The sequence below is a fragment of the Vombatus ursinus genome, unplaced genomic scaffold (assembly GCF_900497805.2).
Source record: "Vombatus ursinus unplaced genomic scaffold, bare-nosed wombat genome assembly UNPS02014821.1, whole genome shotgun sequence".
NCBI lineage: Eukaryota > Metazoa > Chordata > Mammalia > Diprotodontia > Vombatidae > Vombatus > Vombatus ursinus.
The window spans coordinates 32,351,024-32,377,407 of record NW_020954599.1 but is presented as its reverse complement, the minus strand read 5'-3'; the positions used below and the strand labels follow the sequence as shown (position 1 = coordinate 32,377,407).

The 26,384-nt window shown below is 39.5% G+C and overlaps 1 protein-coding gene across 5 annotated transcripts in view; it reads left to right on the top strand.

The window, feature by feature from the left end:
• The window catches only part of STOX2 (storkhead box 2), a 316,380-nt gene extending 292,777 nt beyond the window's left edge, over positions 1-23,603 (top strand). For all 5 annotated transcript variants that reach the window (XM_027837495.1, XM_027837497.1, XM_027837498.1 and 2 more), the window contains 2 exons: positions 819-3,066; positions 17,006-23,603. In XM_027837495.1, coding sequence (XP_027693296.1) covers positions 819-3,066; positions 17,006-17,198 — 2,441 coding nt within the window. In that variant the 3' untranslated portion in view covers positions 17,199-23,603. The remainder of the gene's footprint in view (positions 1-818; positions 3,067-17,005) is intronic.
• Positions 23,604-26,384: the final 2,781 nt, after the last annotated feature.

The following is a 26,384-nucleotide window of genomic DNA, read 5'->3' as shown; positions in this document are numbered from 1 at the left end:
GGGAAATATCTATCAAAATAAATAAAAATATGGTAGAACATAAATAATGCTAATATGTGGTTTTTCAAGTCAGTATTTGGCCAGCAGGAATCCTTATATACTATTTCGTGGCCCCCATTTCTATTCAAGTTTGACACTACTGCTCTGGGAGGTTCTAGCCACCAATGCCTCAGTGGTAAGTATGGGGGTAGGGTTCCTTACCATAATTCTTAAAGATAGTGATGATGGTAAAGGCAATGTGGTATAGCTAGAAAGAACATGGAACCAAGAATTGGGAGAAGTGAATCCAAAGCTGATGAGTGATGAGAGGAGGGGGTATGAGACAAGAAGATCCCAAGGTCCTTTCTAGATCTAACATTCTGTATGATTGTGTGTGTGTGTTTGTGTGTGTGTGTGTGTGTGTATACCTTTAAAATCTAGAACCACATTTTCACTTCTTGTATATTGTCTATACAATATACAATATGCTAAGTTTTCTCCCACTGGAAAAATGCCCCAATTGCCTCCTGATGGGTAAACATTGGCATCATAATCATAATGTAACACATTTCTTATTTGGCATTTTGTAATGAGCAATGTTGTTATGGATACCTATAACACTTTAAAAATATTCATTAGCATGCTTGATAGTCACTTTTGGATTAATTTTTCAACCTGTTCTATTCAGTTGATATGTAGAGGTTTCTCTTTAACAGATTTCCTCTGTTTGCAAAACACATTTGTGAGGAGAAAGGAAGGGATGGCCATTAGTAGGAGGCTATTGAGAAAGGGCCAGTGGTGGCCGGTCAGTTCTCATCTGTGCATTGCTTTGGTTTCAGGTGTTCCAACTCCAAGCCAAGAAATCCTCCGGCACACGCTGAGCATGCTGGTTCGCGAGAGGAAAATCTATCCCACTCCAGATGGCTATTTTATTGTGACCCCACAGACTTATTTTATTACTCCTTCCCTCATAAGAACTAATAGTAAATGGTATCATTTGGATGAGAGGATACCTGACAGGACTCAGTGTACCTCTCCACAGCCAGGAACCATCACACCCTCCACCTCGGGCTGTGTCAGGGACAGAACGTTACCCAAAAACCACTGCGACTCTTGTCATTGTTGTAGAGAAGACATGCACAGCATGCATGCATCTACGCTGCAGAGGAAAGCCGCCAAGGACTGCCCCCCTTCACTATGCCAATTGCCACCCACTGAAAAAAGTAAAAGTATTGTAAATTTTTCTTATAAGACAGAAACGCTTTCAAAACCTAAAGACAGTGAAAAACAGTCCAAAAAATTTGGGCTGAAGTTGTTTAGGCTAAGTTTTAAGAAAGACAAGACAAAACAACTAACTAATTTTTCCGCACAGTTTCCCCCAGAGGAATGGCCTCTGAGAGATGAGGAGACGCCCACTACAATCCCCAGAGAGGTGGAAATGGAGATTATCAGACGCATTAACCCAGATCTGACCGTAGAAAACGTCATGAGGCATACTGCACTAATGAAGAAACTTGATGAAGAAAAAGCTCAGAGGAGCAAAACGGGGTCATCCGCCCACCACAGCGGAAGGAGTAGGAAGAGCAGGAACCATCGGAAGACCCACGGGAAAGCTCGTTCCCACAGCAAGACGCGAGGGTCCAAAGGAGGGGACCCTTCAGAGGGCTCTCATCTTGATATCACGGCAGACAGAGACTATGACCTGAATGATCCCCTCACTCGGTCGCCGCGGGAAGGCTGCTTCATTGTTGAACACAAAGGGGATCATTTCATCACGCACAGCCACCCTAACATGATTGAGCCTCATTTTCCCATGACCCCGGAATGGGATGTGTCTGGTGAACTGGCCAAGAGGAGGACCGAGATGCCTTTTCCTGAGCCTTCCCGGGGAAGTTCTCACTCGAAGGTCCATCGAAGTCACAGCCATACCCAGGATCGAAGGTCCAGGAATGAAAGGTCCAATAAAGCCAAGGAGAGATCCAGGTCAATGGATAATTCCAAAGGCCCTCTCGGTGCTGCTTCCTTAGGGACAACTGAAGACATAGCTGAAGCTTGTAGCCAAGACGATCCAACACTTAGCCAATCTTATACTGACGATAGTACTTTAAGGCCGACACAGACTGTCAGTCACCAAAGGGCTCACATTGCATCCACAAACTATAAAGAGGTGTGCATACCTGAAGTTGTCAGTGGCAGCATTGACCCCCCCAATTCTTGTAGCCTTTCAGAGCAAAGCAAACCTCCAGAGAGTTTGCCATCCTATAATGAACTCAATGCCTGTCCAACCAAAGCTTCCATGGATGACTATTTTCAATGTAACACCTCCAGCGAGACGGTTCTCACTGCTCCATCACCTTTGGGAAAGAGCAAAGATGATCCTGACGCTCTGACCTTGACTGATGGGATGAAAAAGCTGTCCTCTTCTGAGAGGCAGCCCCAGCACCCCACCAGAGAACCCATGGTACATAAAGAGGAGTCGCCCAAAGGGCCAGGGGGAGGCTTGGCAGCAATTTCTGGCCCAGCCACAGACCCCGTTGCCAATGGACGACTGTTCCCCCACCATGGCACAGAGTCGATCAGCCTAGATAAGATATTCAGCAAAGACACGCTCTTCAAACCGCTCCATAGTGCCCTGTCCATGAACAGTTATCACAAGCCAACCGTGTCCCTCCTGAAAGCTCACCCACAGTCATCTCCTGATGCTTTGCCAGGCCGCTGCGAGATCCTGGAACAGTCCCTGGCAGCCTCCGTCGGCCAAGCCGCGCCCCTTTCCCAACGACAGCAGGAAGCCGGTGGGAACCAGGAAGCTTCCTTTGACTATTACAATGTCTCTGATGATGACGATTCTGAGGAAGGGGCACACAAGAACGCGGAGGAGGAGAAGAATAGGGACGATGTGGGGACCATGCAGTGGCTGCTAGAGCGGGAAAAAGAAAGAGACCTACAGAGAAAATTTGAAAAGAACCTCACTCTCCTTGCCCCAAAGGAAAATGATAATAGCAGCAGCCAGAGGGCAACACATTCTGCCCGGCTGGACAGCATGGATAGTAGCAGTATCACCGTGGACAGTGGATTTAATTCACCACGGTAAGAAATATATGTGTTGGAGTGTGTGTGTTTATTTTTCTACATACAGACTTATCTTTCAGTAATTTAGCCACTGTCAGTCAATCAGTAAGCATTTATTAAGCACCTGCTGTGTGCCAGGGCACTGTGTTAAGCACCGGAGATGCAAAGAGAGGTAAAAGATACCCAACTACCCTCAAGAACGGTAATGTCTAATATCAATCAATACTCAGATGCTTTTCCAGGCTCAGTTCTTTGAATGAGGATTCAGAGCTGTGGAACTGTTTTGTTAACAACCTGTTTCTGACTTCTTTTTCAGGAATTGAAAAAAACAATGTTTCTGCAGCTGTAGAGATCACCAATCTGGACTGGTGGGTTGGCTCCTTCCCTCAGACCAATGCTTGTCTACGATGAACTAATCTAGAGTGTTTTAACTGAGAGTTATTGACATCAGGGGTTTTCTTCCTCTGATGAAGCATCACCAGTGTTCAGAAAGTGAGGGCTAATTCTCACCCAGCTCACAAACCCCCCAACCCAATACAACATACAAACCAATTAGATGGGCTTCTCTTTTTAGAAGACAAAATTAGCTGCTTCTACCACACTGCCTCTCTGTCATGCTGTCTTCTCCCAGCACCCACAAGCCTTTTCTGTTATTCACCCTTCTGTAGTTTTGTCAGGAAACACTGTGGGAAGAGGGACTTCCCTTCCTCTCCTGAGTCTCTGTTAAGTGATTTTAAGAGTAGGGGAAATATCAGATTTTCCTTCTTTATTAAAAAAAAAATCTTTTTTTTTTTTTAAGATGGGGCTTGACACAGTGCATAAGGGGGAAGACATGGGAATTTTTTGTAAAGCACTTTGCAAACCTTAAAAGAACTATACAGATGATAATTGTTCATATTTGTCCCAACCAATTTGTCCAGTGATTTAATTGAGATAAGGTACCCCAGTGAAGAAATATCTCCTATCAATGCAGATCTGTAGCCATTTTGCAAATAAAAAAGAAGGTTGACGAAATGAGGGGTTGCCAGTTTTGGTCTTTCTTAAATAAAATGTTCCCTAGCATTTAACTGCCTGAGATAAAGAAGTCTTGGGAGAGTTTCCTATGGTATAGAGAGTTAAGTTGCTTGCCTAATCATACAGCCAGTATGTGTCAGAGTTGAGACTTGAACCCAGCTCTCCTTGAATTGGAGGCTGGTTCTCTGTCTTCTTTATTGCATTGCCGCTGACTGTTATTAATAATATTAATATTCTCTGTACCTATAGCAGCAGTAAGAATTGATAATCCCAAAGTATTATTCATGGTGTTCCAAAAGTCTTAGCTTAGGGGCAGCAAGGGGGTGCAGTGGTTAGAGCACTGACCCGGAAGTCAGGAGGACCTGAGTTCAAATCCTGCCTCAGATCAAACACTTGACACTTACTAGCTGTGTGACCCTGGGCAAGTCACTTAACCCCAATTGCCTAAAAAAAAGAGAGAGAAAAGAAAAGTCTCAGTTTAAGAAAGCTTAAAACTACACTAAGACTTTTGGGACACTCCATTTCTCTAGATAATAGCCCCCTACTTTACAGGAAAGCTGAAAGCATTTTACAGCATAATAACTCCTCTTCCAATTTCTGTAGGGTTTTAAGGTTTACAAAGTGCTTTTCCTTACCAAAACACAGTGAGACAGCTGGCATAGCAAGTGTGGTTCTATTATACCCATTTCTCAGATGAAGAAATTGAGGCTGAGAGATTGAGTTACTTTACCCGAGGCTGTGTAGCTAGCAGACTTTGGAGCCAGGATTTAAATCCAGGTCTCAGTAACCTTTCTATGCCAAACTATATAATACTAAACCCAATCTCTGTCCAGTCAAGAAGAAGAAGATGCTGAAAGACCATGTCCAAAGCAGTGTAAGGGTTTAGTGATGAGACAGCAAAGCCAGAGAAGAGCTCCTTAGCTTACTTCCTCCTCAGCCTCTTTTTGTGCTCAAAGGGCCCAGGTGACCTGGGGCTCTTATTTTCATTCCACTTTCTAATCCGGATTGGTGAATCTTAGATGCAGAAATACTGTTGAGAGATCAGCCATTTCTTGAGCTGATTTCCAGCTCTCTTGGAGGTTGAAGCCAACTCCCCATTTCTTGATAACTTAACATTTTGACCATTACCTGGGTAGGGCCCTATATGGCATGGTTGATTTTTAGAATAGAACTGAGCAATAATTCTAATTTGTTTTGAGACTCTCATTCCATCCGTTTAAATGCTTTGGCAACTCTGGAATGTCACAAAACTGGGTTTGGGAATCACAGATTTACTTTGTCCAGTTTTAGGCTTTTTAAAAATCAGTATCATTTGCTAGGAAACTTTTTTTGGTTAAATTTCTTTTCCTAATGTAATGCTGATGTTTTTGCCTGCTTCTCTCCTGCTTCTTTCTCTGTTTTCCCTTCCTAATCTGTTCTTTTGAATTCTGGTAGTGGTGGATCCCAGAGAAATTAAACATTTAATCCTTACTCAAGCTTCAAAATAGTCCCTGGAAGAAGTGTCTGGCCATTCACCTGAAGCCTTTCTACTGCAGTGGTATCTTCATCTACAGGATTTTTTTCTCTATCTCTTTTCCACAAAACCACTTTCAGTGTTACTCACAAGGCATTTTCCTAGCATCCCTGGCTCCTGTGAAGAGAAAGCTAGCAGGGTGTGGTCTAAAAGACAATGGCACTGGGGAGCAATTGAGGGTCTTTTACACATGCAATTCATCTCACGTTTCCACATGCCATACATGGTTAGGGACCTTTTATCCTGAAGTAAGAACATTGGAGCCATTGTTTCCACCAGTATTACTCATGTTGTTATTAGTATGGAATATACATTTTGGTTTTGGATTGAGGGGAGAGAGGGAGGGAATGGGTTTTTCTTTCTTAAAAAAAAAAACCACAGCTGTGCTTAAAAGTTAATATTTTGATATAATAGAAATCAAAGAATATGTTCTTTTATACACACCTACATAAATAGTAGGCATTTATATAGCATTTTAAACTTTGCAAAGTACTTTACACATGCTAGCTAATTTGACCCTCACAATGAAGGTAGGTACTATTATTGTTCCCATTCCACAGATGGAAACTGAAGCCAAGAGAGTAAGTGACTTGCTAATACAGGTCTTTAGTGCCTGAGGCAGGGTTTGAACTTGGGTCCTGCTGACTCCAGAGAACAACAGCGAATCTGCCATGTCCCCTTGCTGCCTCCATGAGTATTTTCTTGGATTTGCTTTATAAAAATCATTTCTTAAATCTCTTTTTAATAATGCTGTTGAAGAGTGAGTGCAACCTTCCTGAACTCCCCCATTTTAATAATTTAGGATTTTCGAATCTTGCTCTGTTGTGTTAGCTTTTGGAATAATACAATGATGTACTCCCCCAATTGTTTTCATTTGCAGTTTGATGTAGTAGAAAGGGCATTGCTCTGGAGTCAGAGAACCTTCCTGTGACATGAACATTGTGACCTTTGGGAGGTCCCTTGGCCCCCTTTAGCCTCAGTTTCCTCACCTGTGAAATGGTAGGGTTGGACTAGTTCTGATCTAGGATTCATTGATCCTTTAGTCGAGTAGCATTATAATACCTGCAGAGGCATATATTGTCTTCTGCGGTCACCTAAGAAGACCAGGGCAGTGCATATTCCTGTAGGAAATGAGGATGCTATCTTAGCCCAATGGATGTGATCGTCCCACATTATTAAAGAGAGCTGTTCTGTTTAATACTGTCTCTTGTCTTAGCTTCAAGTCTTATCCCCTTATACCGCTGTAGAGCGTAGCCAGTGTTGCCTGTTTATTCTTTCTTGTTGTTTAGTCATTTTTCAGTCGTGTCTGAGTCTTTGTGACCCCAGTTAGGGTTTTGTTGGCAGAAATACTGGAGTAGTGGTTTGCAATTTCCTTCTCCAGGTCATTTTACAGATGGAGAAACTGAAACAAACAGGGTTAAGTGACTTGCCCAGGGTCACACAGCTAGTAAATGTCTGAGGCCAGATTTGAATTCAGAAAGCTGAATTTTTGTGAGACCAGATTCACCTCTACACCCTGATGATTCATTGGAAGAGAATGTTAGTGAAGGATAACATCTGATACTAATAAGTGATAGCCATATCTTAGAACACCTACTACGTGCCAGGTACCATGCTAGGTGCAAAGATAAACCTAAAACAGCCCCTGCCCTCAAGAGCTTACATTCTACTAGAAATTACAGATACCTTAAGACAATAACTTAGATGCCCTAAAGCTGAGGCAAGAAAAGTAGCTGATAACTGCAGCTTAAATACAGGTCCTCGGACTTGATCAGGGATTTCATTGCTGTATAGAGAACTCACAGGTGAGTATTATCCCTCTACCAAAGCAGGTTGGCATGCCATCTGCCATTTATAGTTTCAGAAAGTTGCTTAGAACACGGAGGAGTTTTATGACTTTATCCAGGGTCACACAGCCCATATGTGTCAGAGGTTAGTTGGAACCCAGGTCCTTCTGGCTTCAAGGTGAGCTCGCTATACATTATGCCATGTCATTTCTCATAACTACAATCCCCAAAGACATAAATCACAAAAGCTGCCAGAGATGTTTCTGGGAATACTGTATGAAACGCAGGCATAGCTAAGATATTTAACATATTGCAGGCATATCTAGTTCAGTGAAGTGTGAATGTTTGTCAGCATTGTGAGCAAAACCATATGGACCAGGTTCTTCTGACCTAGAGACCTTCGGAATGATTAAGGTTTATTTGACATGTAATATAGAAATAGGAACTTTTATTGGAGAAGTGTTCTTACGGCTCATGTTTCTGTTTGGTCATTGTTTCTTTTCATGATTTCTTGCTCAGAGTAATCATTTTGGATATCGCAAACAGTATTAATGCATCAAGTGGTTCTACCCAGCAGGAAAGATGCTGGATTCCTCAATACCTTAGTCTGTTTTCATTGAAAAAACACCAATGTAGAATGAAGAAAATATAAATTATATGCACAACCTATTATTCCGACCCTAAATGGAATATCTTTTTGAAACTTAGCATTCTGATCCCAGTAGATCTTGAAGGCTTGCTACCCTTTTCTTCACTCATTGCCTAAACCACAGGGCGATGAATTAGACATGGCAACCTACAAAATAAATATGTTGCATGGGAAAGAATCCTGAATTTGAAGTCAGAATATCTTGGTCAGTCAGTAAACAGTGGATAGAGTGCTGGGCCTGGAGTCACAAAAATCTGAGTTCAAATATGGCCTCAGATTCTTCAAGGTCAAGCCATTTTCCTCTGCCTCAGTTTCCTCAGCTGTAAAATGGAAATAATGAAAGCATTTAACCTTGCAAGGTTGTTCTGAGGATCAAATAAAATAATATTTGTAAAGCACTTGGCACTGTGCCTGGCACATAACCTACACACACACACACACACACATACGTATATACATTCCCCTGTAGGTATCAGGCACTGTGCTAAGTTCTGGGAATACAAAGAAAGGCAAAAGACAGTGCCTGCCCTCAAGGAGCTTTATAATCTAATGGAAGAAGACAACAAAATGAAGCAGAAAAGGAGAGAAGGCAGGATAAGAAGGTACCCAGTGCAGGGGCATGATGAAGTCCAGGAATGCAGCCAGATAGGATGTAAAGAGAAAGCTGACCTGGGTCCTCTCCTTAAATGGAGATTCTGAAAGGTCAGGTGTCTATTTCCATCAGAAACAGGGAGAAGCCCCAGGGGCAGATGGGACTGAAGGAGGTGTGAGTTCCAGGGCTGATGTGATCTGAGAAGTTCCTGGGGGGGGGGCATGATCCATCGTTCTCCAGAAGGCCAGGAGTGTAGCCAGGTGGCAAATAATAGCCCCTATTCTAGGTCCCAGAAAGACCATCCTTGATATGAAGTCACATTGATTACCCAGTTTCTGACTGGGGTCATGATAGAGAAGTCCAGAGTCAAGCCTTGTGAAAAATGAAGGGTCAGACCTCATCCTTCCCCACGTGGCAAGGATGGGCAAGTCCATTAACCTCTTTGCTTACTCCAAATAATAGTCTTTTTTTTTTGATAACCTGGAGATCTTTAATGCAGTTACATCCTAATTAGTGTTAATAATGAATCCCATGAAGAGGTCACACTATTCAAATTTGTACCGCATATTTTCACTAAGCTGGAACCAATTACCCATATCTTACATAACTGTAACTTCAAATAGTGCAAATTCAAATAAATGCAACCACTTTATATGGAATTCATTATTTTGCTAATTGGGTATGAACTGTAATATCAAATAGAACAATTACTTTTGATTAAAAAATGAGGCATCTGAAAAAGATGATTTATAAAAGGTATCATCATCTTCCCTACCACCTCACCCCTTGCCCGAAAAGGAAAAAGCGACTTCATTAAAGGAAAACCCCCAGTAACCTCCTGAGTAGTTTGCTACTTTAAAGGAAAAAGAAACTCTATAATATGATATGCCCTTGTTAATGTTCTGTGAGACAAAATTAAATAGGTCCTCAAGGAGGTTATGACAGTGTAATCCTTTGAGGGTTCACATGTACAAAAACCTATTTTCTCAAAAATTAGTTTTTGGCTCATTTGCAAAGTCCTGATTTTTCACTTGCAGGAAATCTGATGGTTCATTATAATGGATCATAATGGATGCCCTTAAAGCCTCTGTCTATTTTGATGAAACAATTTGGTGGTGATAGAATTGGCTATCTCTTATATAGCATTCACAACTTTTCCATTAATGGTCTAAATCCATAGCAGTATCTACCATGTACTTGCCTTTTTCTCAAGCCAAATGGTTGCCTTACTCCAAGAATGACTATCCCCTGATGCGGTAAGAATAGAAAAACAGACACCTCAGAAGTGGTTGTGATACTTTTCTCAGGACCCAGGAAAAGCAAATTAGGATGTGGATGCACTCCAAATCCTTGGGAACAGAGGGCCATTGTTGTCATAGTTTCTCTTGCTATGCATTTATCTTCAGAAGTGATGCAGAGCCCAGTACAGTGGGTGGCAGCGCGCCAGTGTTGAGCTAGAGTGGAATTGCCATATTATATTTTGGCTATCTCATAACTCTGATTTTCGGGTTTCGTAGAACATAGCGAAGTCTGAGCCAAAAGCAAGGTCCATTCTTGTTCCAAATTCAGAGATTCTTTACTTCTAAGCAGTACTTGTTCCTGATGTCTACACTTCAAGAATTGGCGATGTCCTTGGTATGGTCGTGGTGGCCAGGGGTGGCGTGGTGGGGCTTCCTTTCACTGGCACAGAACACAGTTTGTCTCCCCCACATCTTCCACCTTCATGAGTTGCTGTGGCCAAAAACATTTATCACCCTGCAGTGATAAGCTGATGCTCCTCTTACACACAGTCTGTCATTTGGCTGGTGCTTAGAGCCTTTCGAGGTGAGAGTTCTGAGTCAGCAGACATTCACTAAGCACCTACTATGTGCCAGACACTGTGCACTAGCCCTTAGAAATACTAACACCAAAACAAAACAGTTCCTACCCTTGAGTTTATTTTCTGTTGAGAGAAACAACATATATGTCTATTAGTAAGTATAGAAATATATCTAATCAAGAGGAATCTTTAACAGGTAGAATGGAAACATAATTAAATAATAATTAGTATTTATATAGAATATTATATAAAGTGCCATAAATAATATTTATAAACAATAATTATATATTATTTTATTTGATCCTCATGACAACTCTGGGAGGTAAGTGATGTGATTCCCATTTTACAGTTGAGGAAACTGAGGCAAACAGGTGACATGATTTGCCCAAGGTCATATAGGTGGTGAGTATCTGAGACTGGATTTGGAAAGGGCAGTCTGGAGGGAGATAAAAGGGAATTGGACAAAGGATGGATGTCAGTAGAAGAGTTGGCCTTGGGAAGAAAGAGGACAGCTCCTTTATCAGAGACAGGGGTAAATAGAAATAGTAAATAGAATCTGACTTCCATTATCATACTCTTTGAGAATCCAGGGTCACATCCATCCCATGATGGGGCCCTGGCTTAATACTTCAGTGGAAGAGAATTTCTTTAAATATCACAAAAGAGAATGTGAGGACTTCAAAGGTGGCAAATGATGGTAGTTTTAATGTTTTTTAAATGTAATGTTTAAGTATGATCATTTTGGCCTATGAGGAGACTTTCATTTATTATTATATCCCAAGTAGACTTATTTTTAAGGAGGGTAGGTACTTTTAATTTACTTATATTTATTATTATTTATTATTATATATAATATATTATATAAACATATATTACTTATACTTATTTATTCAACACTAAAAAAGAAAATAATTGAGATTATAGGGGAAAAAGACAACCCAATGAAAGTGATTGAATTATCTGTTTTTGTTTCTGTTTTTGTTTGCATTGAGGACCCTTTATATGAAACTAAGGCACAAGTTAGAAAAATGGAAATTTGTTATGCATCTCCATCACTTTGGGTATATTTTCTGTTTGTCGGATATTACTCTTGGTTACTATTCCCGAAGTCTTTTAATATTAAATGAACCGTGTACGTAGTTCCCCCCAAACTTAGTTTGTGTTACACAAGAACTTCTCCTTCTGTCCTTTCTCTGCTCTTTTGCATGCCCTCCCATCCCTGCCTGCAATGCACCCTTTCCTCACACCTGCCTTTTAGCACTTTCCTCCTCAAAAGTGCAGCTCACATGCCACCTTCCCCTTCTGAAATGACTCGGTCTGTTTTCTGTTTGCGTGTTGTTTCTCCTGATAGAATAGAAATAAGTACCTCGAGAGCGGACGATGTTTTGGTTTTATCTTTTTGCTTCCACCGTTTAGCAAAGTACGTGTGGCATGTTGGAGGGGTTTAATAAATTCTAGACCACTGAGGCATAGTGGATAGAAGGATGAACTGGGAATCAGGAAGACCCAAGTTCAGACCCTGCCTCAGTTTATTCATCAGTAAATTGGGAATAACAAAAGCACCTCTCCCACAGAGTTCTTGCAAGGACCAAACGAGACAATCGCATAGGTTAAGCACTTTGCAAATCTTAAAGCCCTATATAAAAGAGAGCGTTGTTGATTCACTGATTGCTATTTAGAATGCTTTTTCCCAGAAAAATGATGCTATACTACATGGTAGTTAGTTTCCCATGCCAAATCCCCCAAATCTACCTTATTTAACCTACAACATACCTTGAATACAAATCTATAAATAATACCCAGTCACCTTGGGAATTAATGTTTCTATGGGGAAAGTACTCGGAGTTCTGATGTGGAATTGCATTCCCACATCTCCACTGTTGTCCATCACTCAAATCCAATTCAGTTGCAAGTCATGTCGTCATCTCCCTGATGTCACGGTCCTCTTTGAGGACAAAGGACAGACCACACACACAAAACTCCACTGTTGTAGTACCAGCAATGAAAGATTTCAAGTTACTCAAGTGTCCTTCCTGTTCTGGGAGAATGGGAATCTATGCAGAGGAGTGTGAAGAGGGGCTGGAGACTCTAGAGAAGAGGGGGCTGAGACTGGATAGGGTCCTGAGGAGAGGGCCAAGGATTGGAAGCCTAAGTTTTTCCTCCCCCTCGCTCTGCTGCTAATGCAGAGCACTGGACCTGGAATAAGTAAGACCCACATTCAAATCCTGCCTCGCACACTTGCTAGCTGTGTGACCCTGGACAAGTCGTTTAACCTCTGTTTGCCTTAGTTTTCTCAACTGTAAAATGGGGATTATAATAGCACCTTCCTTGCAGGGTTGTTGCAAGGTTTAAATGACATTTCTAAAGTGTTTAGCACAGAACTTGGCACATAGGCACTTAATAAAGGCTTGTTTCGTTCCTTCCTGTGTGGGATTCATAGTACTGAAATATCATTTTCTCTTAGTTTCTAGTCTTCTTGCTTGGTTCCTGAAACAGTTAGAAGCAGAGACAAGACATTGGTGGTGAACAGCAAGAGTTCCTTTAATGAAAGAATAGGATTTTTCTTCTTTCTCTTTTTTTTTTTTCCTGTTACCACAGTGGACCTTGCTGTGGATGTGGTAAAAACATCAGGGATTTGCAGGGACAGGAACTCATGGCCACACAAAACAGTTTTCCCTCCCCCCATTTCCCCCTAATAGCAATAGCAGATGTTTATGTACACATTACCTCATTTTGTTCCTCAAAACACACTCTCTGACATAGGGTGACTTTTTTTTTTTTTAATCTACTCTTGTTTACAGATGAGGAAATTGAAGTTAAACACAAGGTTAAATTATTTGCTTAATGTTATGCAAGGAGGAAGAGTTAGGATTGAGACTTAAACCCAGGTCTTCTGATATTAAGGCTGTTTTCCACTCCAGCATCTTGTTTCTTCCCCTCCTCCCCCACCCATCCTGCTAGCTGCCTGCCCTTTGACTAACTGCCAACCCTGGGGGAGTCTAAGAAATGGGTTCCAGGGCAGCTAGGTGGCACAGTGGATAGAGCACCGGCCCTGAAGTCAGGAGGACCTGAGTTCAAATCCAGCCTCAGACCAAACACTTAACACGTACTAGCTGTATGATCCCTGGGCAAGTCACTTAACCCCAAATTGCCTAAAAAGTTAAAAAAAAAAGAAATGGGTTCCAATGCTACTTTGGAGGAAGTATGGAAGGAGATCTTTTATGGCTAGTCTTTGACTGAGTCAGGCATACAGAAGGCAATTAAATGAATATATTTGATACCATTCTACCTGTTTAGAATTATCATTTAGGCTTCATAAAATTTATCAGCCTCAATAAAAGCATATAGTAAAGTTTCCACTTCTGTATCATCTTCCCTCTAGAGTATGGCTTCTAACTTGGAGTCCATAAACTTGATTTTGTTTTTGAAAATAATAGTTTGATAGCTGTATTTGATTATAGTTGGTTTCCTTAGTAATAATAATGATGACAAATAATAATAGCTAGTATTTTTATAGTGCCTTACTGTAGCGTAACCGCTGTAGGAGGTAGACACTAGTATTATCTCTTTTTTACAGATGAGAAAACAGAGACAGGCAGAGGTTAAGTGACATACCTAGGGTCATACAGGTAATCTTATCTGAGGCTGGATTTGAACTCAGGTCTTCTTGACTACAGATACCATGCTCTCTCCACTGTGCAACCTAGCTGCCTTTAATAAGTAATTTTATTTTATGCATTTAAAAACATTCTGAGAAGGGATTCACACAGGTTTTATCAGACTGTTAGAAGGGTCCTTGATACAAAAATGGTTAAGAATATTTGAGAGTTTCACTTGCCCTATAGAAAGCTTAATTAATAAATCTGTTTTTTTTCAATAGTGCAAGAGCATTCTGTAGTTACTAGCACACCAGATTTTGAGTTGAAACTTATGGCTAGTCCTGGCTTTGTCCCTAATTATTAGACTTTGAACATGTCACTTCCTTCTCTAGGTCTCAGTTTCTTTATTTGTGCATTAGGGAGTTAGTTGGACTACATGATTTCCTTTAAGGCCACATCTATCTCTGAAATGGTAAAATTTTCCGATTTCAGCAGCTCAAAAGTAGCAATGGGTAGGGAGCAAGAAGAAAGAATAGCAAACAAAGGACAGAGGAAACGTATCTAGGTATCTTAAATTTAGCATTTATTCAGCATTTTCTGAATGCTCTGTGCAAAGAAACCCTGTGCTATATACACTGTGTAACAAAAACAGAAAAACAGCAAAACAGCATTTCAGTTGATGTCACTATTTCGTAAATTCTTTAGGGAAGGGCTTCTTTCTCTGATCCTTACCAGGATTGTACTGAAGCCAACCCATTTGTGAGAGCTGATTGTTAAAATTTCAGTGTCAACATTTACACTTCAAAAATTGGCAAATACTACAGATTAAGGCTTGATGTATTGTTTTGCTGAGTGCCTAAACTTAAAGTGATGGAGAAAATGTTGATACGACAGATGAAACTTTGAAGTGTGTCGTGTGTATATTTTTTTATTTTTGGAGAACTGGTTGTTAAATATACCAGTATACCCCTATCCTTATCCTTCCATGTGGTAACTGATGTGGCTGAAAGGGTTTCGAGTGAGGGCAAAGTAGACACAAAGTAATCCATAGGCTTTGAATATGCTACTACTCTCTCCATTAGAGAAAGTGGAATCTGTTCATATTTCTTCGGGGAAGGAGGGAAACACTAAGTCCTTAACCTGGGGTTCACAGGACCTCAGAGGGGTTCATTGATAAATTTTAGGGGGTTCCTAAACTGAGATGGCAGAAAAAATTATTTTCAGTAACTTGCAACTGAAATTTAGTATTTCCTGTTTAATTATTCAAAAATGTTATTCTCAGAAGGAATCCATACATGATATGAGAAAGGCTAAGAATCTTTGGTGTAAGGCTATTCCATCAGTCCAGATATTTATGCTAACTATATGATTTTAAGCCCTGGCTTCAGGTTATTAGCAGCAAAAAGTAAAGAGTTTGGCCTTCCTCTTTAACTTTTGGAGGGACCTCGTGCATTTTGGCCAAGTGGTGTTTGTTTTCCACGTGGACTGTGAGCAAGCTTCTTCAATCTGATTTACCCCTTTGTTCCTCAAGAAAGATTCCGGGAACATTGGATTGTAAGGAAACAGTGTGAGAAGGAATCTTACCTAGGGAGTTCCAGATAGCTGAGGATCCTTAGATAGATGTGGGCCAAGATTACATAAAACTTTTGTGTGGTCAGGAGCCACGGGGAGGCAGGGAACATTGTCAGCACGGGGTTTGAGCAGCTCACAGATGGAAGTGACATTTTAACCAGTCTCAGTTTTATTGGATAAGTTTTATGTGTTCTCTCATGTCAGGGATGAGGGTAGAGCGTAAAAGCTTTTTCAACATGTACCACACACAATGGGTCCAAAGAATATGTTCGTTTTTTCCTTGCTTTTCACTTTAGCAAATAGTAAATCCATCTGTATGATGGGGTGGAGACCCTCTCTCACCATGCTGAAAAACTTACAGATTTTCATGGCTTCAAACATGGAAACCCACTAAGCAATGCTGCCCTCAACACTAAACCAAGTGGGTTTTCTTTTTTTGGTAATCTCCCACCAAGTTTTCACTAATTGTCTTAGCCCTCTTAGGGTTATAGAAATAGTTTCAAGCCGTTTAAACTTGAGAAATTAACCAAAAAATTGAACAAAGCTGTTAAAGAATTTTTAGCACATAGAATCCTCCAAGGAAAAAGGAAGGAAAAAATAAATACATGTCCCACAACTGAATGGAAAAAACCAAATGTTATTTATTTGCCTTAACAATATTTGAACTAATTTCAAGTAACGTTCTCCCCTAGAGCCTTGGCATGAGTTTGGGGGCTATGCTATTTAGTCAGGTCCTACCAAGTGGAATGGTTTGAGTACATACCAAGCAATGGGGACTGCATGGCGGCCTTCCAAGGCAGAGTCCAGATCTTTGGGGGAGGGAGAGCCCATCAGAAGATGGGCTGCCATGCAGGGTGGTGAGTCCTGGGCCACAGCTTAGGTTTCTGATCTGTGTCCATGGTAGGAATAGGTACATCATTCATATCATGGATTTTTTTTTTTAAGTTTTGAACTTATAAGGGCTAAAATTTGACCCAAAGATCAGACTGAAAATGTACTCTCTGGAGTCCATTGAGGATACCAATTTGGTGGTATTTACCTCTTTACATACCAGCCTGAAATGAAGGCATTACGTATGTATATTGATGTGTATTTAAAAAAATCCATCTGATGTCTGTCTAGCACGTGACATCTTGAAGTTGTTTCCTTGAGTTAAAAAAAATCCAACTGTGTGTTCAGCCATATGAAATCTTTTAGCCCATTTAACGTTCTAGTATTATAACATGTTGACTCGTGAAAACTTCTGGAATCCATTTTGAAGAAGCATATGTGAGTAATCAAGTTGGGGTAGTTTATTGATCTGACATTACGAACCAACAGAGGAAGTCCATTAAATACATCATTCTCTCTTCCTCTGGCACTCGATACGTAATTATTTATGTGAAAACTTTTTTTTTTTTATATTCCTCCAGTACCCGTGAGAGCCTGGCTTCCAACACTTCCAGCATTGTTGAAAGTAACCGTCGTCAAAACCCAACCCTGAGCCCCGCGCACATGGGCGCCGCTCCAACATTCAGCTTCCGCACAAGTGCAGACCCCTCAGCAAATGAAGCCGAGAAGTTGCCGAAACCCAATTGCTTGCAAGCTTCTGTTACTAGTGTGTGATAGTCATTCTGCCTCCTCCAATCTTCTGTCTCATCCTGTATGGTGAAGTTTACGACATTGGGACTGATGTTTACATCTTTGGGAAGACAAGCATCTCCACCACAGTTTTGGTGTTTACTTAAACTGTGCTGCTAAGTAGGCTAGGACAAAAAAACAAAAAACAAAAAAAACAGAAACAAAAACAAAAAAAAATCTTAATTTCCAAGTATTGTTTTTCACGTTTATGGCTTTGTAGCAACAGACTAGCCCAGTAGGGGTAATGTGTATACTTTTGCTTAATTGATCATAACTGAGCACATAGGTCAGAGTCTAGCCACTGTAGGTGTTAGCTGCATTTTTTGGTGTCACGCGGTTGCTAATTCCATTTACAAATGCCACAGATGTGTGATAATGCTCCTAGTCCATGGTTGAACGGTGCCACAGAACTGATCCTTCATACTTATTTCCCCCAAGTTATGCCACCACAGAAAGCATAAAATAAAAGGCACAGGTCACCTTGAGGAAACACAACGCCCAACCCTACTAGAAAGGACCTCAGCCCTTCTCTGTCTGTGAATTTAGACACCCATCATTTTCACTGTGAGTTCTCATGACACACTTTTTGCAGGAGCCCTTGGAAGTGAGTCAGAAGGGATTGTGTTCGGATTAATGGGTGTGTTTTGTTTTGTTTTGGTGAATATCAGATGCTTATCTGATTCCTTACTTTTCATAACTACAAACAGGAAGATAGGCCTTTGAATTTGAAGTGGACAAAGGAAGGGGGAATTACCAGCTTAGCTTAGCAAGAGCACTAAGTGATGGAAGAGGTAATGTGGATTTTTTTTTTCTAACTATTAAATCATGTATCTTAGGGAGGTCATTTTATTCTTGTGATACTTATGATGTTCCTAGTTTAATATAATAGAGGAAATAACTAATTTGTTTAAATGAAAAGCAATTTCTTTGTGATACAAATGAAAAAGGCCTGAGGAGTTTATTTCTTTCTAATGGAAGGACATAATTCTATTTTATGTAGTTTTAAATAGAATGCCTAAATTAGGCTGTGGAAAATAATCTTTAGTGGTTATATGGAAGAGCAAATTGAGGGAGAGTTGAAATTCAGGCCTTTGATTCCTGGAAAGATATTTGTGGACATATAAAAATACGATTTGAGTGGAAATAGAATTGTGCCCATGTAATTAAGAGCAGGAGGCCCTCATTCTACAGGTGTGGCATATACATAATTTGTACTCCCCTAAAATTTTCCAGAATAATTATGCATATATGAACTACGCCAGAGTAATGTTTACAGATACATTGTACCAACTTTCAGGAGTTACTCTTAGGTAAGCTTAGAGATATCATTAGCCCATATTGTTCCCACAAATGGTTTGTTAATGTTTTGTTTTGGTTTCCAGTTCAAGGCATTAAAGATGCCTTTCCACGGCTTAGGTATTATTACAAAGATAGCACATTTTCAGTCTCAAAATAGGATGGTATTTGAAAGTTCCTAGATTTTTACTGGAACAGCAAATGAAATATGTAGATGATAAAATGATTTGTAAAAAAATACAATGTGAGATGCAAGGCAGTGATATATAACAGTATGAAGATTCTCTTTGTGATGGGTTCATTTTGTTTTGTTTTTGGTCAGCCAGGTATTATGAATGAATTACACATTTAACTGTAAATGAAAATTGCAGTTTCATCTCAGATTTTGTTAGCAGGTATAACATTTTGTAAAACACTTCTGTCTTAATATCATAATTTGAACCACCAGGTATCACAGAAATCTGTACAGTCTTTTATTTTATGGTTGTTTGCAATTTGTAGATTCCCTCCCCCCCCCAACCCCTCCAAATTGCTTTAGAACTTGAAACACTTAGGGACTTTCTAATTCCTTTGCAGATATTTAAGAGGCACATGGGTCAAATTCCTTATTTTGGGGATTGAGAATTTCTTTTTATGTTGCAAATAGACAGTCCCTTGCATTTCTGAGTAGACTCCTAAACCAGTGGGCCTTCACCCTCATGCCTTATTTCCTCTATGGCATGCCATGTCTGCTCAGAAATGCATCATTTGCCTCAATGTTTAAATATGTGCAGAAGGAATGATGACGTATCTAATAGACTCCAGAGTCCATTTCTTTGGGGAGTTGTATACCATACGGTTACTAAATTTTCCACATAAATTCATTTCTTAAAAAAAAAACACATACTTTGAAGTTTATATCATGCTATTGTGATTCATAAGGAATAGAAACATTGGAATGCTATGTTAACCTCGAGTTGGTCATCTGAAAATAGCCACTATAAAAATCAGATAGTATATGAACAGAAAAGGAAAAATATCATTTAAGAGAAACTTATTAAAACAAAAATTTGTCAAGCATTAGACAAGAAGTTAACAGTCTAATGAAACCTATACACTATTTGCCAGATAAATGGTGTATATGACTTCAAAAAACTCTCATAGACCAGCAGTCATTAGTATTGAAATTATAGACTTTTTAAAAAATGGAATGTAAACAGGAGTTTCAAATAGAAACATTCTCATCTGTATTTAATTTTTACTCTTGGAAAAATGTATTTACAATGGTATCTTAAGGCTGTTCTGTCTTGAGGTTCTTGGTGACCGAACCCTTGGGCCTCTCTCCAAGAGTTTCTGATACCATCATACTCCTTCCATGAGATTAGAGCTTTCTGTTATGGTTTCTTATCTGGTCTTCTCTTTTTGTATATCGACTAAAAGGTTTACAGAACTGAGTTAGGTTGAATCTCTCTGTGTGTTCAACTTTTAAAAGGTCAACACATCTGTCAGTATTTTGCACATTTAATATGTATTATTATAATACAACATATTACTTTATGGTAATTTTTATTTTCACATATAACTACCTCCATGAATTCAATGAAATGGCAGCAGTGTGTTCAAGGGTATTATAAAAAGCAAGGTTAAAACTTTCTCAAGCATCAGGTCACAATATATTCTCTGTGTGTTGACACTTGTGTTTAAAGTCACCATTTCCCTCCCATTTTCATGATTCCTTTTTTTTACTGTGTTTGGCTTTTCAGATTCAGTCTTTGTATTTCTCCTCAAGAAAGCTCACTGGGGTGTTTTTAGTTGTTGTTCATATCAAGAGAACATTTAAAATTTTTGTCTCTTTTCCCCATCCCTGCTAAATTTTTTTTCTGGTAGATAGTTGGTAAGTGTGATTTAGCAGGCTATTTGCACCAATTAGAGTTTTAGGTTTTCTAAGGCAAAGAAAACACACCAGATATTTGAACTGCCAACTTTGAAGCACTTTGGGCCCCAATCTGCCTTCACTTGCATGCTAACATATCAAGTCAAATTTTCACTTTACTTGAGAGAGCTATGTTGTACATTCCATTGTCACTCTGTCTCATTCTCTCTCCCTCCCTTTCCCCCACTGGACTCTTTTTTCCTCAGTTGTTCACTTTCTGTCTAGACCATGCATAGTATGCCATTTTCTATATTGTGCACATCTCAGGGTACCTTAATGAGTAGATTAAGAAGGGGGTGCCATCCTATCAAGACATGAGCAAAAGAGCCAAAACAGAGGTAGCTGGAGGAGGAGGGAGAACAAATCATCATCCCTCTTACTGTGCTTTGAAATTTTGAGATTTGAGTTTTTGTCCTGAAGTGTAGAAATCAAAAGCTAAGCAGTATATTAGCCATTCTCAAATCCCTCTTTTTCATAACCAGCATTTAAAAGAATTTTTTCTTCCCCACACACAGACATTACCAAGGGAGGGACTACGTAGCAAATGTAAAAAGAAAAAAATCTACCTGGTGGGGGGGGGGGTAAAACCACTTCTTACCACAAAGTGTACTTGAAAATAAAGTTTTTAACTTAAATTATAGAAATATTGCTCATAATAACAACACTTTTCCTGATGTGTCTCACAAAGGCAGCATTTGGAGCCTACTAAAAATGATTGATAAGAACTTTGCACACAGTTCCCCTTGGATCTCAAAGTGCTTCCAAAGCATTCAGATTCACTAATGCTAAACAAACAAAAAATAGTGGGTGCTCTTTATTATAACACCTATTTGGGAAAAGAATGATCAGGTAGTGAGACTTGAGATCACCCTCAGGGGCAGCTATTGATTATTGATTATCTCTTTTCTATTGGATTGATAGGCCATTGTGAGAAAGCACTAAATGGAATGATTTTCCCCTCCCTATAAAGTGAATAATAGATGTCAATTTATTATTGTTAAGTGTCAATAAAGAGAAAATAAATAATATTTTACATCATCCATTTTTACTTAGAGATTTCAGGGTTTTTTAATGAATTTGATGTCATCCCCTCAGCTTATAGAATATGAGGCAAAACTACACACAAATTAATTGACACCCCTCCCCAAATATCCCACTTGAACTAATGGTAGTTCTAGACATACTCCCTCATCTATGATTTTTATATTAAACTTCTGCATCTTCTATGCCACAATGACATTCTTCAGGAACAAGGCTGCTCTCGGCAGTAGAAGGTGCTCAATACACATTTTAATTAAAAACTTTATCAAGTACTTTTTACAGGGCTGTTGGGCACAAAGGAAAATCCGTACAATCCATTTCTGCCTATTCTTTTGGAGGATTTGGATTCCTGAAGGGAGCTGGTGTTGTTATCCTCATCCTCTAAAAGAAGAGAGATAAAAACAGCCTTAACAGCTCCATGCTCCTCAAATTCCAATTGGCCAGTTGACAGAGCTGTCCAATGTGCTGTCATACTTGGGAGCACCCAGAGCACAGCGTTCCCTTTGTTGACCACCTCCAGTACCATCTTGTCTGCTTACAGAAGACAGTCTATACTTATTCTTCTTCTGTCTGTAAGTGGCTCTCCTCTGCACGTTAGGTTTAGGGGAACCTAAATATATTGAAAACACATATATGGTTTTGAGAGACATCATCTGGTTTTCGTTCAATAAGGTGTTGGGCTGAATAGAGATGAATATCAAATGCCTTTGCCAAGTGAACAAATAAATACTTTCAACTGGCTGGGACCTGATGATTGGCTTTCCCCATTCTTCTTCCTTAAGAAAGCTTTACAGTGTTAAGAATGCATTCAGTATTCTTATTTTTCTGGGAGATTTTTATTTAGGAGATACTCCTTCAACTTTAGACTATTTTTAAAAATCCATGGTTAAGTTCTACTTTTATAGTTGAATGAGGGACTGGAATCTCCTAGGCCAAGTTAGTTGAAGTTGTCTTTGCAGCACCATCCTGATAGACAGGTGCCATAGCTTTTCCAAATAATCAGATTGCCATGGGTCATTTGGGATTCTACTGGAATTCTAGAAGGCTGATGTGGATTAGAAATATGACTTAGATTTGAAAATTAAATTTTCTTCTAATAGCTATAGATACACATACACACACATACACACCCATTACAGGGCTTTAATATTTTGGCTTCAGATATGAACATCTACCACCATACCAGCTGAAGGCAGGGGATGTTTCCGAAGTGGTGACTGGAGGAGGTGAGGAAACCATGGAATTCCAGACTAATTCCGCCCACTCCCTGCCTCCCCATTCCAAGGGCTGACCTCAGTGCCCCTGTTCCTTTTACTGCTCCCACCAAAAAGAGGTACCAAATCTGGGATCTTGTGAAGATCTCACCTGATTTACATCCATCCTTTGCAGTTAGGTGAAAGAATCATTGAAGTGCACACTAGACAAATCCTCCCATTCCTATTACCCCTGTGTCCTGTCCCCCCTTCCATGTCCACCTAGATGCTGATACACCGCCACATGTTTCCACATTGGAAGGGCAGACTAATGTGCAGTATTGTGCACACATGCTGGGTTAGGGGATAGAGCCACCCTAAGGTCACCTCCATGTAAGTATGACAGCTATAAAGAAGGTCCTTAGAGTAGTTGGCATAGCTATTATTTTAGAGATGAGACTTCAGTTTAAATACTAACTTTAAGGGATCATAATTCTGCAGGTATCTTTCCCTGAGTGACTGAATGTGACTGTTGCATTAGGTTAAATGAGTTAAGAAACGCAAGTGGGATTTACTGTATGTTAGAAGGGAGTTTTGCAGCCAAGACTGCCTTGAATAAATGTGTTTGCACTGAAAAAAATTTTTAAAAATTTACTTGGTCTCTGGTTGCTGTAAAGGTCATCCAAGATGGATGTTCTGTTTATATTGTATAGTATTTCATATGAAATAATTACAGCTCATGAAATGTCTTCCCTAATGTTACTGATTTATAACAGCACATTTGTAACATGGTTTTTATTGTGTCTGTGTACCATATTGTAAATGATGATTACTTGTCATGCTTAGTATAATAACTTAAAAGGAAAAAAAAGGACAGGGATTTTTGTAAGTCTATATTTGAAAGTCCCTCCACATGGTAATATTGTGTTCATGTTCTCTATGTAGTGTCGTGTGAAATATCCATTTTGGATTGTGTTACTTTTTAAGATATTAAATAACATTTGGTTATATGTCTAAGTGGATTTTTTTTTATTTGAAAGAAGATATTCTAGGTGATGCTAATTATTTGTCCCCTAAATTGACAGTTTTTGACAACAGATACACATCTCAGAATATTTAGTATGGTTGGCAATTTCTTCCTAGAGAGGGGGGAGGGAGAGAATTCTTACATGAGGAATTTCATATTTTGCATATCAAAAATAGGGAGAGGAAAGAGGAGAGAGGAGAGGGTGAGAGAGAGAGAGAGAAACGGAATGCTGCAAGTTAGTGATTTCTGTAAGAATTCTTAAAAATAAACTTCTTTAAAACATTTGAATCAATATTTTGAATCAAATACTCGAATATGTGAACCAATTTGAACGTGAACGTTAGTGGATCTAAGAAGTACCTAAAGTTGAATTTTAATTTGAGATGACTACAAAGTAATATCTAATTTTTAAAAATCAGAGCAGATAATGTACATTCAAATGAGTGATAACCCTTCAAAGCAGTCTAATGACTCTGAGTGTGTCTTTGTACAGTACGGTATTATATATGATATATGTACATATACACATATTTACACACAAATATATGCACAGTGGGTAGGGTGCTTTACTTGGGAGTCAGGAAGATCTGGATTTGAATCCTTTTGGACACTTTCTAGCTATATGACCCTGGGTACATCACTTTCAACTTCTTTCCCCCTCAGTTTCCTCATCTTCAAAATGGGGATAATAATAGCACCTACTTCACAGGTTTGAGGATCAAATGAGATAACATACGTAAAACACTTTGCCAATTTGAAGGTGCCATTGAAGTACTGCCTATTTTACAAATTTACACACAAGTAAGCTATGTATACATATCTTATTCCAACAATTCCATTGTCCCAAACATTTTAGTAGGTGTTGAAAATAGATTATTTGGACAACAGCAAAGGTTCACTTGGCAAAATGTTTTTGGAAGAGGTTATTAATGAGTTATAATTTTAAAGGAAAAGAGAGGTGGTGTGGCAGGAGCAATAAAGGCTGTTCTGTGCATATTGGACAGCTTAAATAAGCCCGAGAAGGAAGCAGAGAGGGTGAAAGATGGGACTGGGGGCCTTAAGAAAATATTTAAATAATGAAGCAGGTTCAGGGTTGTTTTGGTTTTTTTAAAGTCAAATAGTACACATGACTAGACAGATATGATGATGGAGCTATTTTCTGAAGAGCTTTTAAAGCAATAATTAAGGGTGGGGTGGGAAGTAGGAGCCAAGATGGCAGAGTGACACCAGCATTCTTGCCAGGCTCTCTCAACACACCCTTCCACAACAACTTAAGAAAACCCACCAAGCTGAATTCTGAGTGGAAAAGCCAGGCAGAAGTCTCAATGAGTTGTTTTTCCAGCACAGAGCAGCTTAGGAAGACAAAAAAACAGATCTGCAGACACTGGGGTGATGGCTGGCGAGGGGTATCCCATGCCAGAAGCAGCAGCACCAGGAGCAGACTGGGTCCCAAAAATATTAAGGGAACTGAACGTATGGTCAAATAGAGATCCCTGGGCACACCTGTTCTAGCACTGGGAGTAGGATCTGGTGCCATTTAGCCACTCTGTCACCCATTTCAGGTCACAATTCCAGGGTAGAAAGGAACAGTGGTGATTATGAAGGAGCAGAGGCGCTACATGGATAAAAAGGAGCAGAGCACAGACCAGGAGAAATCAGACTTCTCCCCAGATCACACCACTTTGGAGCATGGAAAACTTCAGGCTTCTGCTGAGCTGTGAGAACAGCAGGAGGACAGAAATGTCAGAAACTCAAGTGTGACACTACCCTATTCTCCCCATCTCTCTCCCCACACCCCAGAAGTGAGCAGAGCCTAACTCTAACAAATTCCAAAGTCAAGAAATAGGCTAGAAAGTGATCAAATAACAACGAAAGAACTTGACCATAAAAAGTTACTATGGTGACAGTAAAGCTCAAGATAAAAACTCAAAGGATGACAGTGACTTGAAAACATCTACAAGCAAAGCCTTAAAGGAAAAATTCATATTGGACACAAGCCCAACAAGAATTCCTTGAAGATCTAAGGAAAGAGATTTTTAAATAAAACAAAAATGATTTTAAAAATCGAGTAAGGTGGTAAAAGAAAAATTGGGGAAAGAAATGAGAGCAATGCAAAAAGAATTATGAAAAAAGAATCAACCTCTTGATAAAAGAGGCACAAAAATATACTGAAGAAAACAACTCCTTAAAAATCTGAATTGACCAAATGGTAAAAGAGGTACAAAACCTCATTGAAGAAAATAACTCCTTAAAAATTAGAAATGTGCAAGTGGAAGTTAATGACATGAGATATCAGGAAACAATAAAACAGAGTCAAAAGAATAAAAAAAAGAAGAAAATGTGAAATATCTCAAAGGAAAAACTGACCTGTAACACATCAAGGCAAGATAATTTAAGAATCATTGGTCTAACTGGAAGCCATGAACAGAAAAAGAGCCTTGACATCATATTTCAAGAAATTATCAAGGGAAAACTGCCCAGATATCTTAGAACAAGAGAGCAAAGGAGAAATTGAAAGAATCCACTGACCACCTCCTTTTGGGAAAGAGATCCCAAAATAAAAACTCCCAGGAATATTATAGCCAAAAACCAGAGCTCCCAGGTCAAGGAGAAAATACTGAAAGCAGCCTGGAACAAAAAATTCTAATACCATGGAGCCAGTCAGGAATGCACAGGATTTAGCAATTATCACTAAAAAGGAA